Source organism: Engystomops pustulosus, chromosome 7 (assembly GCF_040894005.1).
Source record: "Engystomops pustulosus chromosome 7, aEngPut4.maternal, whole genome shotgun sequence".
Lineage (NCBI taxonomy): Eukaryota > Metazoa > Chordata > Amphibia > Anura > Leptodactylidae > Engystomops > Engystomops pustulosus.
Window position 1 is genome coordinate 72488338 of NC_092417.1, and position 13175 is coordinate 72501512.

General features: G+C 42.4%; 1 protein-coding gene across 2 annotated transcripts; it reads left to right on the plus strand.

Annotated features, from left to right (window-relative positions):
* The first annotated feature begins 370 nt into the window (after positions 1–370).
* LOC140068835 (uncharacterized) lies at positions 371–12622 on the plus strand. 2 transcript variants are annotated; one of them, XM_072114221.1, is made up of 7 exons: positions 373–742; positions 6497–6661; positions 8019–8069; positions 8206–8241; positions 8347–8379; positions 9034–9084; positions 11208–12622. In XM_072114221.1, the coding sequence occupies exons 2-7, from the start codon at positions 6521–6523 to the stop codon at positions 11505–11507; spliced, it is 612 nt and encodes a 203-aa protein (XP_071970322.1). In that variant the 5' UTR covers positions 373–742; positions 6497–6520; the 3' UTR covers positions 11508–12622. The 2 variants fall into 2 exon arrangements, with proteins under 2 accessions (XP_071970323.1, XP_071970322.1); XM_072114222.1 differs by lacking the exon at positions 8019–8069 and having other exon boundaries at positions 371–742.
* The last annotated feature ends 553 nt before the right edge of the window (positions 12623–13175 follow it).

The following is a 13175-nucleotide window of genomic DNA, read 5'->3' on the forward strand; positions in this document are numbered from 1 at the left end:
ACTCAAATCACCTTTCTTCCCCATACTGATGCTCGGTTTGAACTGCAGGAGATTGTCTTGACCATGTCTACATGCCTAAATGCACTGAGTTGCCGCCATGTGATTGGCTGATTAGAAATTAAGTGTTAACGAGCAGTTGGACAGGTGTACCTAATAAAGTGGCCGGTGAGTGTATACAAATACTATAACTTATATACCTTATTTGCCCCTTTTCATTATATTATTATTTTTGTTACTTCTGTTGACTGTTTTATAAAGAGAAGACACAATGGGTAAAAATCATTGACTTCAATGTATAACATTCAAACCAACACAATAGAATGACTGTAGGTCATGTGACTGGCAGGAGGCGGGCATGTGCCTGCTCACTACCTGCCACCTGCTCAGCAACTGACCAACTGCCAGTCAGTGGAGAGGGAGCGCCGCATCTCGTCTTCTGCCCGCAGCAACTCGCATCTTTTTCACTTCTCAGCCGCACAGGAGCTTTATCTTTTATATTTTGTGTTACCTGTTGTTCTGTGTGTATTTGTCTGTGTATTACTTGTTACTTGTTGTTCTGTATTGGTGTCCCTGTGTACTTGTCTGTGTGTGTAATTGTCTGTGCATTTGTACTTTTCTGTGTGTACTTGTCTGTGTATTTGTGTCTGTGTACTTATATATATATTTGTGTCTGTGTTACTTCTTGTTCTGTATTATTGAGTCTCTTCTTGGTTGCAGGTTGCACCCCCTTCATCCTCCGCTGGTAAGTCCTAGTCACACATTTTTTTACGGGTTAGATACGGCCACATTCATTTCAATGGACAATACGTCTAACCATTTATACCGTACCGTATACTAGCCGTATAAAAATTTAGAGCATGTCCTATTTTCTCCCGTATTTCAGTTCCGTATGCCCTAGAAGTCTATGGGTACGTATAAAATACGGGTCACATACGTGCTGCATACGGATGAAAAACGTGACATATATACGGGCTCATATGGCCTGTAAATACGGGACTGGAGAAATCATATGGTCATGTGAATGTAGCCTAAAACTGATATAAAAAGCTGAGATGTGAACTGGCCCTGGCCAGGGCCATTTAGGTTTGGTTAACAAGACTTGTAAAAGGATTATATTTTTAATTTACAAAGTAATTGGAAAACAACTTAATTTAACCCCTTAAGGACGCAGGGTTTTTCGGCTCATTTCTCGCTCTCCAACTTCAAAAATCCATAACTTTTTCATTTTTACATGTACAGACCTGTGTGAGGGCTTATTTTGTGCATAACAAATTTTACTTTCCCTTAATGTTATTCATTTTAACATGCCGTGTACTGCGAAGCTGAAAAAAAATTCCAAATGTGGAAAAATTGAAAAAAAACCGCACGTGCGTCACGTTCTTGTGGGCTCAGTTTTTACGAATTTCACTCTTTGCTCCAAATAACACACCTACTTTATTCATTGGTTCGGTGCGATCGTGGTGATACAAAATTTATATAGGTTTTATTGTGTTTTAATACATTTTCAAAAATTAAACGAATGTGTACAAAAAAGAAAAAAAAATTTTTGCCATCTTCTGACGCTAATAACTTTTTCATACTTTGGCGCATGGAGATGTGTGAGGGGTCATTTTTTGCGAAATGAGGCGCGTTTTCATTGCTACCATTTTGAGGTCTGTGTGACATTTTGATCATTTTTTATTTCATTTTTTATGTTATGTAAAAAGGTGTAAAAGTCGCATTTCGGACATTTCGGCGCCATTTCCCGCCTCGGAGGTCACCGCCGCCCGTAACCGTTTTTATATTTTGATAAATCGGGCATTTTGGGACGCGGCGATACCTAATATGTTTGTGATTTTTACTGTTTATTATGTTTTATATCCGTTCTAGGGAAAGGGGGGTGATTTGAACTTTTAATATTTTATTAATTTTTTTTATTTTTTAAACTTTTTTTTTCTTTTTTTTTCCACAATTTTTTAGGCCATCTAGGGTACATTAACCCTAGATGGTCAGATCACTCCTACCATACACTGCAATACTACAGTATTGCAATATATGGCATTTTTGCATGTCATACATTACAATGAGCCACTGGCTCATTGTAACGAACCTGCATAAGCCATGTAGCCTCGTGTCAAAAGAAGACCCGAGGCTACCATGGTAACCGATCGCCGCCCCCCAATGACGTTCGGGGGCACGGTGATCGTAATAAAGATGGCGGCGCCGCCGTCTTTTAAACGCTGCCGGCGACTTTGCCGGCAGCGTTGAGAGGGTTAATAGCCGCGATCGGTGCAAGCACCGACCGCAGTTATTAGCGGTGGGGGTTTTCTGCAAAATGCAAAAACCCCCACCTTTGTATGAAGAGGACTCAGCCCGTGAGCCCTCTTCATACATCCCTTATACCTCTGCGCCGTAGAGCTACGGCGCAGAGCGTTAAGGGGTTAAAGGATACCTGTCAGGGCAATTTGGGGCACTAAACCACATATAGGTCATTATAGACAGGTGATTAAAGGGCATCTACTACCAGTTTTACTGATGATAGATGTGTCCTGCTAAGATTTTCATGTGGAATGATGTTCCTCAGGACTTCTTTTATTATAACTCTATAGAGTTATAAAAATGAAGCTAATTAGCCTCGGGTGCTCTGACTACATCACTGGAGCACCTAAGAGCACCCCGTATTTTTATTCATTCACTCACCATGGTACTCAGCAAGGACTGGTAGCAGAACAGGGGAGTGAATAAATTAAAATACAAGGTGCTCTGAGGCGCTCTGGCTATGTCTCCGGATTAATTAGAAACATTTTTCGAACTCTGTTTTGCAGCAATGGTGGCATATAAAGTTATAATAAAATAAGTCCCAGATCCGCCTATATTAGTTCTGTCCAAGACCACATTATACTTCTCCCTGGTGCTCCTAGTGCCTGCACGCTGCTTCTGTAAGGCCCAGGATATACAATTCATCCTCACTGTACATGTGTCTGAGGTCCAGCGCATGTGCACTGAGGCCGGGGTGCACTATTACCTATTTGTAGGTAAAACTTAGCTTTTAATTTATGTTATCACAAAAAAAATATAAGTATATTAACTGTGCAATAAATTATTGAAACCACAACTGTCTGAGTGGAGTATACTATATATAGTCATGTAAAAAATTCATTCAACTTATAGGAGTAGTATTTTTTGGAAGCAACCTAAATCCTGAATTGCTTTATTGGGTATATCGTAAACTACATTTACTAGGGAACATAGTCTTAGACTTGAATTATTTAAATGTTTTCAACGCTACTGTGTTTTTCACGACACGTATACAGTGTTATAATGTTGTGTTTCACACTCTCTTTGATTGTTCATGGAAGGTTAGAGATCACATGACCCTCCATCTGTGGCTGGACACGAATGTCTGGCTGATGAGGTTAAAGACAGGAGGCTTCACTTTCAAGAAGTGGTGCAAAACTTGTAATAAATATATATTGGTAAATTACCTAATATTCTGCCCCTCACACTTACATACACATTACAAAATAACATGAGGTAAAGTGGCCAATCCTTTTAATACATTCTTATCCATAAGATATAGATGCCCCACATTGTATGTGTGAAGTGTATCTTATTCCACAAAAAAATCTCTCATATGTCCACATTATAAAAAAAAATAAAAACTTTATATCCTGTGCAATAAGACAAAGGAAATTGGCTCTGAATGAAAAATACGGTCACCCAAGTCACCCCAAATTGACACTTGTGAATTAAAACACTCGCTTATAGTCCATGACATGTATCACTAGTCTAATAGGCTTCATCAGGGGAATTTGGGCTAACACTACTATTATTACTATCAATATGGGGTATCAGAGACTAGCTTAGCCAGAACCATGTAATGGAGCTTTGACCAGCAGGTAAAACTGTGTCTATATCCTGAGCTAGCAGAGCAGAATCTCGATGTGAATGAGTTGACTAGAATCTACATGTAAATTGTGATGTAGGAGAACATGTAGATGGAAGGTTACAGTGTATTCCAGAATTAGTTTCAGTTGTGTGAGGAAAACCCCTTAATAAGCAACATTGTAATATGTGACACATTGGACATGTGAGTATGTGCTAGCAATGTAATGCAGAACCTTAGTAAGTTGTTTGAGGATATCCCGAAGCAACATTGTAATTGTTTCAAGTATAACACTGAACCTGTAAGCTGAGCTATCAATTATAACACCAGTATATGTGTTGCAAGAAAATAGTTGAAAACATTGTAAGTAATTTAAATTGAAGACGATGGGGGTTATTTGCCTGGCATAGAAATAAAACGCTGCGCAGCCGGACACCGGATACGTCAAGAGGCAGAAGACGTATACGGCTGCACTGTGGGGTCAGCGGGGCTGTCATATGCCAGCGCTCGTAAATGTTCCCTAGTAAATGTGGTATATGGTACACCCAATAAACGAACACTTCAGGATTTAGGGTTCTTCCATTTAAGAAAAATGACTACTTCTTTACATTGGATGGATTTTTTGTATAACTATATATAGTAGAGTCTATTCAGACACCTATGGTTTTAAATACTTTATTTCACAGTAAATACACTACCGTAATATTATTTAGAATTGACATGAATTAAAAGCTAATTTTTAAGTGTCTTGATATAGGTATTTTTCACTTCACGTTGGCATTTTCAGAAAAATTCTTTACTGAAAGGGGCGTTCTGGTGCACAATAGTACCATGCGCCACATTTATCATGCAGTGTCTCACAGACTTGGGTTACACCCTCTATGTTAATGGTGCACCAAAAAAAGTTGGTGCACTCTGCTGGAGCAGTGCTGGGGGCCCCAGATTCATGGAAAACATGTACCACAATTCATGAATCTGTGCTTCTTTGTACTATAAGCTACCCTTTGGTGTCTGGGGATGTGGGTCCAGCCTTATTTATAAATAGTATTCCAGCCAAATATTTCACTACATCTTTCACTAATCTACAGGTTACTTTGTGTACAAGGGGCAGTGACAGGAGTATGTCAGCAGCACACCCATAGGTTAGAATGGTGGAACAGCTACAGATTGTTATACCAATAGATGAATGTATGTAATCCCATTCAGAGCTCATATCACTCAAATATCGTTATAACTAGAGATGAGCGAGTATACTCGTCCGAGCTTGATGCTCGTTCGAGTATTAAGGTACTCGAGACGGCTCGTTGCTCGGACGAGTATTTCCCCTGCTCGAGATCGAGCATTTAATTAAAAAAACACAGTGAAGAACAATGAAGAATAGAATAAAAACAGTGAACACAGTGAACACTGGATCATTTAAGTGAAAAACACAGTGAAGAACACAGTGAAGAATAGATTACAGATGTTCGGCACATCTGCTTACTTGTCGGGAGATACGCGCGGAACGGTGCGAACAAAATAGCATGTGAAGAACAATATATATGTGTGAAGAACACATTGAAGAACACGGTGAGCAGGACAGAGACAACGGGGAGCAGCACAGAGACACCGGGGAGCAGCACAGAGACATGGGGCAGCGGCAGCACAGAGACATGGGGCAGCGGCAGCACAGAGACATGGGGCAGCGGCAGCACGGAGACATGGGGCACGGAGACATGGGGCACGGAGACATCGGGGCACGGAGACATCGGGGCACGGAGACATCGGGGCACGGAGACATCGGGGCACGGAGACATCGGGGCACGGAGAGCAGCGGGGCACGGAGAGCAGCGGGGCACGGAGACATCGGGGCACGGAGACATCGGGGCACGGAGACATCGGGGCACGGAGACATCGGGGCACGGAGAGCAGCGGGGCACGGAGAGCAGCGGGGCACGGAGAGCAGCGGGGCACGGAGAGCAGCGGGGCACGGAGAGCAGCGGGGCACGGAGACATGGGGCACGGAGACATGGGGCACGGAGACATGGGGGCACGGAGAGCAGCGGGGCACGGAGAGCAGCGGGGCACGGAGAGCAGCGGGGCACGGAGAGCAGCGGGGCACGGAGACATCGGGGCACGGAGAGCAGCGGGGCACGGAGAGCAGCGGGGCACGGAGAGCAGCGGGGCACGGAGAGCAGCGGGGCACGGAGAGCAGCGGGGCACGGAGAGCAGCGGGGCACGGGACAGCCTATCTCCCGACAAGTAAGCAGATGTGCAGAACATCTGCAATCTATTCTTCACTGTGTTTTTCACTTAAATGATCCTGTGTTCACTGTTTTTATTCTATTCTTCACTGTTCTTCACATCTGCTAACTTGTCGGGAGATAATATACGCGCGGAACAGTGAAGAATAGATTGCAGATGTTTGCATACATCTGCTAACTTATCAGAAGACATTCTTTTTCAATTAATTAACACATTTTATTCCCGAACCATAGTCCCTTTGAAAAATGCTCGAGTCTCCCATTGACTTCAATGGGGCTCGTTATTCGAGACGAGCACTCGAGCATCTGGAAAAGTTCGTCTCGAATAACGAGCACTCGAGCATTTTAGTGCTCGCTCATCTCTAGTTATAACGTTACCTCTGTACAGGAGCCAGCCGCCAAACAAGAAGAGATGGAAGACCTGGAAGAGGACAACAGTATCTACAATATATCATCACTGTTATCCAGCCTCATGGAAGATGACATCGAGGACCTGCCAGAGGACAACAGTGTCTACGATGCATCATCACTGTTGTCCTCCTCCATGGATGATGTCAGTATTGGGGTCTTTATTTTACAATATCTGTATTAATGATTGTAATGGATTTGGTCCGACCTCCTGTGCACTGACCCTAAGATACACATCTGATGAGTTTGATGCTTAATTTTGTACAATTCTTCCAAAAGATATTGTGCCCCAGAGGTTTATATGTGAAAAACTCATACTAGTCAAGGGGGTGGTAAACTTTTATTTTCTTAGTGGCACACAGGGACACTAGAATAGTGACACTAGAGAGAATAAAAGGTTACCAACTCCTTGCCTATTATGAACTAATTCACATACAAACCACCGGGGTTGATAGCTACCATACATACATAAGTATAAGCCAATTTTTTCTGGACAAAAATATGTGCTGAAAAAAAACTAACTGAGCTTATACTTGAATCAATGAAAAAAAAGTATTTTCTTACCATTCCGAAGCTCTCCCCCTCCCCCGCTCTGCAGGTCCTCTTCTGTCTTCAGCTCCAGATTTGGCTCCCTGTGCGGTCCCGTTGCACACACAATGACGTCAGCTGCTTGCTGACATCATAGTTTGGGCGCCACCTTCGGCACACACTATAATGTCAGAGCGAAAGACGGAGCCAGAGCCATAGCTGAAGACAGAATAGGACCTGCAGGGGGCATCAGAAAGGTGATAAGAGTATTTAGGTTTTTTTTTTATGCTGGGCAGGGGGCTGCTGGATATATACGGGGTGGGGGGCAGGCACTGGCTCTATTCGGGGTGGGGGGCAGGCACTGGCTATATACTGGGGACAGGGGGCTGCTGGCTATATACAAGGGGGAAGACACTGGCTATATACAACGGGCTAATGGCTTTATACAAGGGGGCAGGGGCTGGGTATAAACTGGGGGGCTGCTGACTATATACTGCAAGGGCATGTGACCAATGCATTTCCCACCCTCGGCTTATACTTGAGTCAATACTTTTTCATCGTTTTTTTGTGGTAAAATTAGGGGCCTCGACTTATACATGGGTCGACTTATACTCGAGTATATATAGATGGACAAATAGCACCCCTACAGTCTAGAATGGAAACAACACTGAAAATCTAGAGGAGACATTGACATCATGGAGCTTGAAAAAAGGCATCTCTGGTCATTTTTTGCAGCAGTTTTTGTTCTATTTTCTTTGCAGCTTGAAGATTTGATTTGTTTAAAGGGCTGGACCTGGATAAAGCGGGGAAGTCAGGTTGACAGTATCCCACCCACTACAGCCTGCAACTGCTGCTGTAGCGGGTGGACAGCTTATGAGGCTGCTTCACTGCTGAGCTGGCATGAGATTACCTCTACTTGTGCCTATTTTTGTTATTAAAACTTATAAAACTAAATATAACTAGTTCTTTTGCAGCCTATTCCTCAAGACGTCATAGATGACATTGTGAAGATGACTGAAGAATATGTAAGTGATATTATAAATATATCAGTGTATTAAACATGAGGTTTAATGATGGAGATCACAATGACAAAGCTGAGAGCCACATTCACATGATAAAGGAAGGGACACTAATAATATAAAACTTGTATTTCTTTTATAGGCAAGACCCATTGGCCTCCAGATCACAGAGAGCTATGTAAGTGATACCGGACCATCATACTACAGGACTTCACTGCCCAAATATGTGACAGCATTGTACTATTGTATGTAATGTGCTGTTTTATCTCTTTCCTTCTCTAAGGACACACATCTGGAAGAAGACTCTGAGAATGAGGTAAGAGACTTAGAAGACACAGACCTCACACATACACCTCAGTCTATAATTCTATAGATGGTGGAGATTTATCAGTGTTTGTACACCAGTTACCTGACATACAAGCACTGAAATAATCGGAATCACCAGCGAACCCCCAGGAATGCAATTATTTCCCCCTTTCTAGTGGATGGGGAGGAGTGTGAAAGGAGCATGGCCAGTGGTGTAATGGGAGGACAGGAGCGCCCCCTGTCTGTGCAATCTGTAGTGGCAAACTTCCAGAAGTGAAAGTTCACAGGTTGTGGTGCAATTCTACACAGACAGGGCCGGGGGTAAGATTGTATGCCGGCACAGGCACCCTGCCGAATACATCAGGAAGCCGGAGCCTCCTAATGTATCTGGAGAGGTGGGGACTTTATCATACTTCGGCACACAAGCGCTGGCGTTTGATAAATGCCCCCAATCTTCTAACTCCATTTGTTACTCACTGATCACATACAAATCCTGACAGATAACAGAGACTCCATCACAGCAGCACATGAGCTCATGGCTCCAAAGAACCTGTAAAAAGCAGGATGTTCTCCCCATTTCTCTATACATCCACTGGATGACAATGACATTGGTGATAATAATACTAAATGTCACAAAAAATAACCATCACCTGATTTATTTCAGCCGATCTACATGAACGTGGAGGAAGGCCTGAGCATCCTGGACGAGTACGATGTAAGTGATATCACCAAATAATATTTTTTTATATTGAGATTTAAAACACTTTTGGTACAAGACAATATTAAGTATTGTAAAGTTATGTAGAGAGCACCCTCAGATAACTTACCTGGGTAAAGAAGCTGTGTAATAGTCTCCCTGTACAACACAGCTTAGAGCTGAATATCCATGGCCATGGCTTATTCTTGTAATGTACCAAACCTGAGTAGTCCAGAGCACAAACCTCTTCTCGCTGTTCAGCATCCAGGATCTGTACACACGGGGGGATCAGCAGATCATTCAGTTTTTCATGTGACTTCATTTCTTTTACAGGCAGGGCCGCATCTGCCATGAGGCGAGATGAAAATCTCGCCTCGGGCGGCAGAATGCGGATCCCTTCAAAAGCGGCATTTTGCCGCTCTAATGTGGACGATTCGGGCGCCCGTTGGCGCCCGAATCGCCCACCAGGTAAATCGCACCTGTCTCTTTAAGACACAGGTGCGATTTACATTCGGAGCGAAGCAGCGCCTTTAAGGCTGCTGGCGTCGCTCCGTACCATGCAGGGACACAGGCGGCGGATGATGACGTCACGCCGCCTGTGTCTCTGAGCTGACGGGAGCTGCGTGTAGACGGGACCCGCGCCGTGGGAGCAGCCTGCCGAGGTAAGTATAAGTTTTATTATTTTCATATACACTTTTTAATTAAATAGATATAAGTGGCTAATACTAATATAATGGAGTGGGGGGGGGGGGCTGTATACATTTATACAGGGGCACATTATTCTTATACTGGGGGGAGCTGTATACATTTATATGGGGGCACATTATTCTTATACTGGGGGTGGGGGGGCTGTATACATTTATATGGGGGCACATTATTCTTATACTGGTGGTGGGGGGCTGTATATATTTATATGGGGGCACATTATTCTTATACTGGGGGTGGGGGCTGTATATATTTATATGGGGGCACATTATTCTTATACTGGGGGTGGGAGCTGTATACATTTATATGGGGGCACATTATTCTTATACTGGGGGTGTAGGGGGCTGTATATATTTATATGGGGGCACATTATTTTTATACTGGGGGTGGGGGCTGTATATATTTATATGGGGGCACATTATTCTTATACTGGGGGTGGGAGCTGTATACATTTATATGGGGGCACATTATTCTTATACTGGGGGTGGGAGCTGTATACATTTATACGGGGGCACATTATTCTTATACTGGGGGTGGGGGAGCTGTATACATTTATACAGGGGCACATTATTCTTATACTGGGGGTGGGGGCTGTATATATTTATATGGGGGCACATTATTCTTATACTGGGGGTGGGGGCTGTATATATTTATACGGGGGCACATTATTCTTATACTGGGGGTGGGGGAGCTGTATACATTTATACAGGGGCACATTATTCTTATACTGGGGGTGGGGGGCTGTATATATTTATATGGGGGCGCATTATTCTTATACTGGGGGTGGGGGGCTGTATATATGCATTGGGGGGTGCTATATATTTACATTGGTCAGGGGGAGCACTGAATATAAAATCATATGTAACATAACAGGGTGGGATATATTAGTTATAGGATACAATAGATCACTTTGCATCATGTAGACCAAATGTTGGGGTTGGGTGGTCTGTATTGGATTGGAGTGCTGTGCAGGCTGTGCATAATTCCAGTAGAATATATATATATATATATATATATATATATATATATATATATATATATAATGAAGGGATGTTTTATATGTGGGGAGAGTGTGGTCAGTTGTGTTGTGAGGGGTATATATTATTTAGGAGCACAGTGTTGTTATCCAGGAGACTTCTTACTGTAAGTGACTGTGGTATTTTTAGGGACGCCGGGTGGAGATGCTGCATGGAGCTGAAGATATCTGGTAGTGAATTCAGCAGTGATACGTCATGAATGGAAGAACCCGGAATAAAGTCCTCCTGATGGAAGAGATTGTCATCTATAAGGTACTAGATGCCACTAATGACTCCCAGAACCTGTAGCCAGTCACACAGTTTTCAGCATTTACTGAACAGGGAGCGAGGGGGGGGGGGGGGCAGCATTTTAATATTCGCCTCAGGCAGCAAATATGCTAGAATCGGCCCTGTTTACAGGAGTCATCGTTGGACACATCCTGGTGGACAGAAGATGAGAGATCAACAGACACAGCAGTAGAGCCTGCAGAAGAGACTGCAGAGGTGCCTGCCGAAGAGACAGCAGAAGAGCCTGCAGAAGAGACTGCAGAGGTGCCTGCTGAAGACGCAGCAGAAGAGCCTGCAGAAGAGACTGCAGAGGTGCCTGCTGAAGACATGGAGGAGACACCTTGCTTCGCCTGGTCCTGCATTCCTGTAAGACGGATCTTCCGCAGATTAAGGGCCAGGGCTGCCTCCTTCATTGATAGGGTGTTTAGGTAAGTAAGGTAAGTATAGATAAGAATAGGCAGTTATAAGTTATAAATAGTTATAAAAATATATAAACAATTTAAAAAATGTGTGGATATTTATTGCTTAAAAATATTTTTGGTTTAATATAACAGTAAGGGTTTTTCTTGGCTCAAAAAATATTCACTATTCATGGCTACTCTAGCATGGGATTTATCGCCTAATCTAGAACTTACCTGCACTGGACTAGTGATGTGTATAGAAATGCAGAGAGTTTGAATTTTTATTAAAGCATTTTTTGAACCCTGATAACTCCTTAAATATAAGTATGAAATTTTATAATAATAATAATAACAATAATAGATAAGTTTAGGTTTAATGTAGGAATGAGTTATAAAATACGGATAATACAGATTTAGCGCTGGTTAACAGGACATGAGGTGTTAATTTAACTGTGTTATGTGTTAATGCACATAATAATTATCACTAGTTACCACATCTGGTTAACTAGTTATGATAATCAGTCATGATAACCAGTGCTACTTCTTTATTCTATAGAAATCCTGTATGTAGTAGGAAGGTATAAGCTAATGATAAGACATAGACAGTAGAGTATTAAAGTAAAAGTTATTAAAGATATTGATGATCTATCTAGAACATAACAATAAGTTATTAAAATCAGATCCACGGGGTCATGCTTTTAGGTCCCTCACCATCAGCTAACTCCTGATTAAAGTCAGCTGAATAACAATAAGGTCCAGCACCATTTCCCATGTAGTGGTCAATGACAGGAAATACAGCGAAGTTCCTACTCAAGTGTATGGGATCTCAGCTGCAGTTCCTGCTCATCAACAAGAGCAGATCATCAATATCATTATCATGGAAGGGAAGAGAGAATTACAGGACATCTACCGCCAGGATCAAGGACTGTAAACCAAGCACACTGACATACTGGTATGTGTCCCCTCTGGTAGGATCTGCTCTTCTTTCAACTTCTTATGTCCTGTTTTTATTTTTAAAGGCATATAAAATAATGCAAATGAATCAGAAAGCTCTGAGCTCCAAAGGTGTTAATAGAGCCTGGAGCCCTTCAGACTAATTTACATTATTTTTTAAGCCATTTTTTTTAAAAAAAGACAGTTTTCTTAAAAACAAGGGCATAGGAAGTTTAAAGAATAGCGGATCCTGCCAGAGAGGCACACACCAGTATTTCAGCATGCTTGGTTTACAATCCTTCATCCTGTTAGTAGGTGTCATATATATATAAATAATATATATATATAAATATATATACAATATAGATAGATAGATAGATAGATAGATACCCTTTATATAAAGGGGATTTCCAGGATAGAATAAATCTATTCCCAGATACAAATACCTGACCTTCATATCCTGACCCTCTATCGCACTGAACCCTAACCTTCACATGCCAACCCCATTACACTCTAACCCTAATATCCTCACCCCATAGCACAGTCACTGTACCCTAAACACTCATATCCTGATTTTATACCTCACTCATTTTACCACAATTCTCAAACCCCCCAGCTTATATGTAGAACATGTCCATAGACTTACACTGGTAGACAGAGGAAACCTTTTTGCCTTTGTCTGCTAAGAAAGCATGTGTCCAGCAGGAAAGACAGGATTAAAAAGTGCAGCTTGCACTATAACATCCTGCTACCTGCTGGAGAGGGC

Excerpts from the sequence above, each read along its gene's own strand:
- LOC140068835 (XM_072114221.1), top strand. The coding sequence starts at position 6,521 with ATGGAAGACCTGGAAGAGGACAACAGTATCTACAATATATCATCACTG. Across the intron at positions 8,070-8,205 it reads TGAAGATGACTGAAGAATAT|GCAAGACCCATTGGCCTCCA; the intron begins GTAAGTGATATT and ends TTTCTTTTATAG. Across the intron at positions 9,085-11,207 it reads GCATCCTGGACGAGTACGAT|GAGTCATCGTTGGACACATC; the intron begins GTAAGTGATATC and ends CCCTGTTTACAG.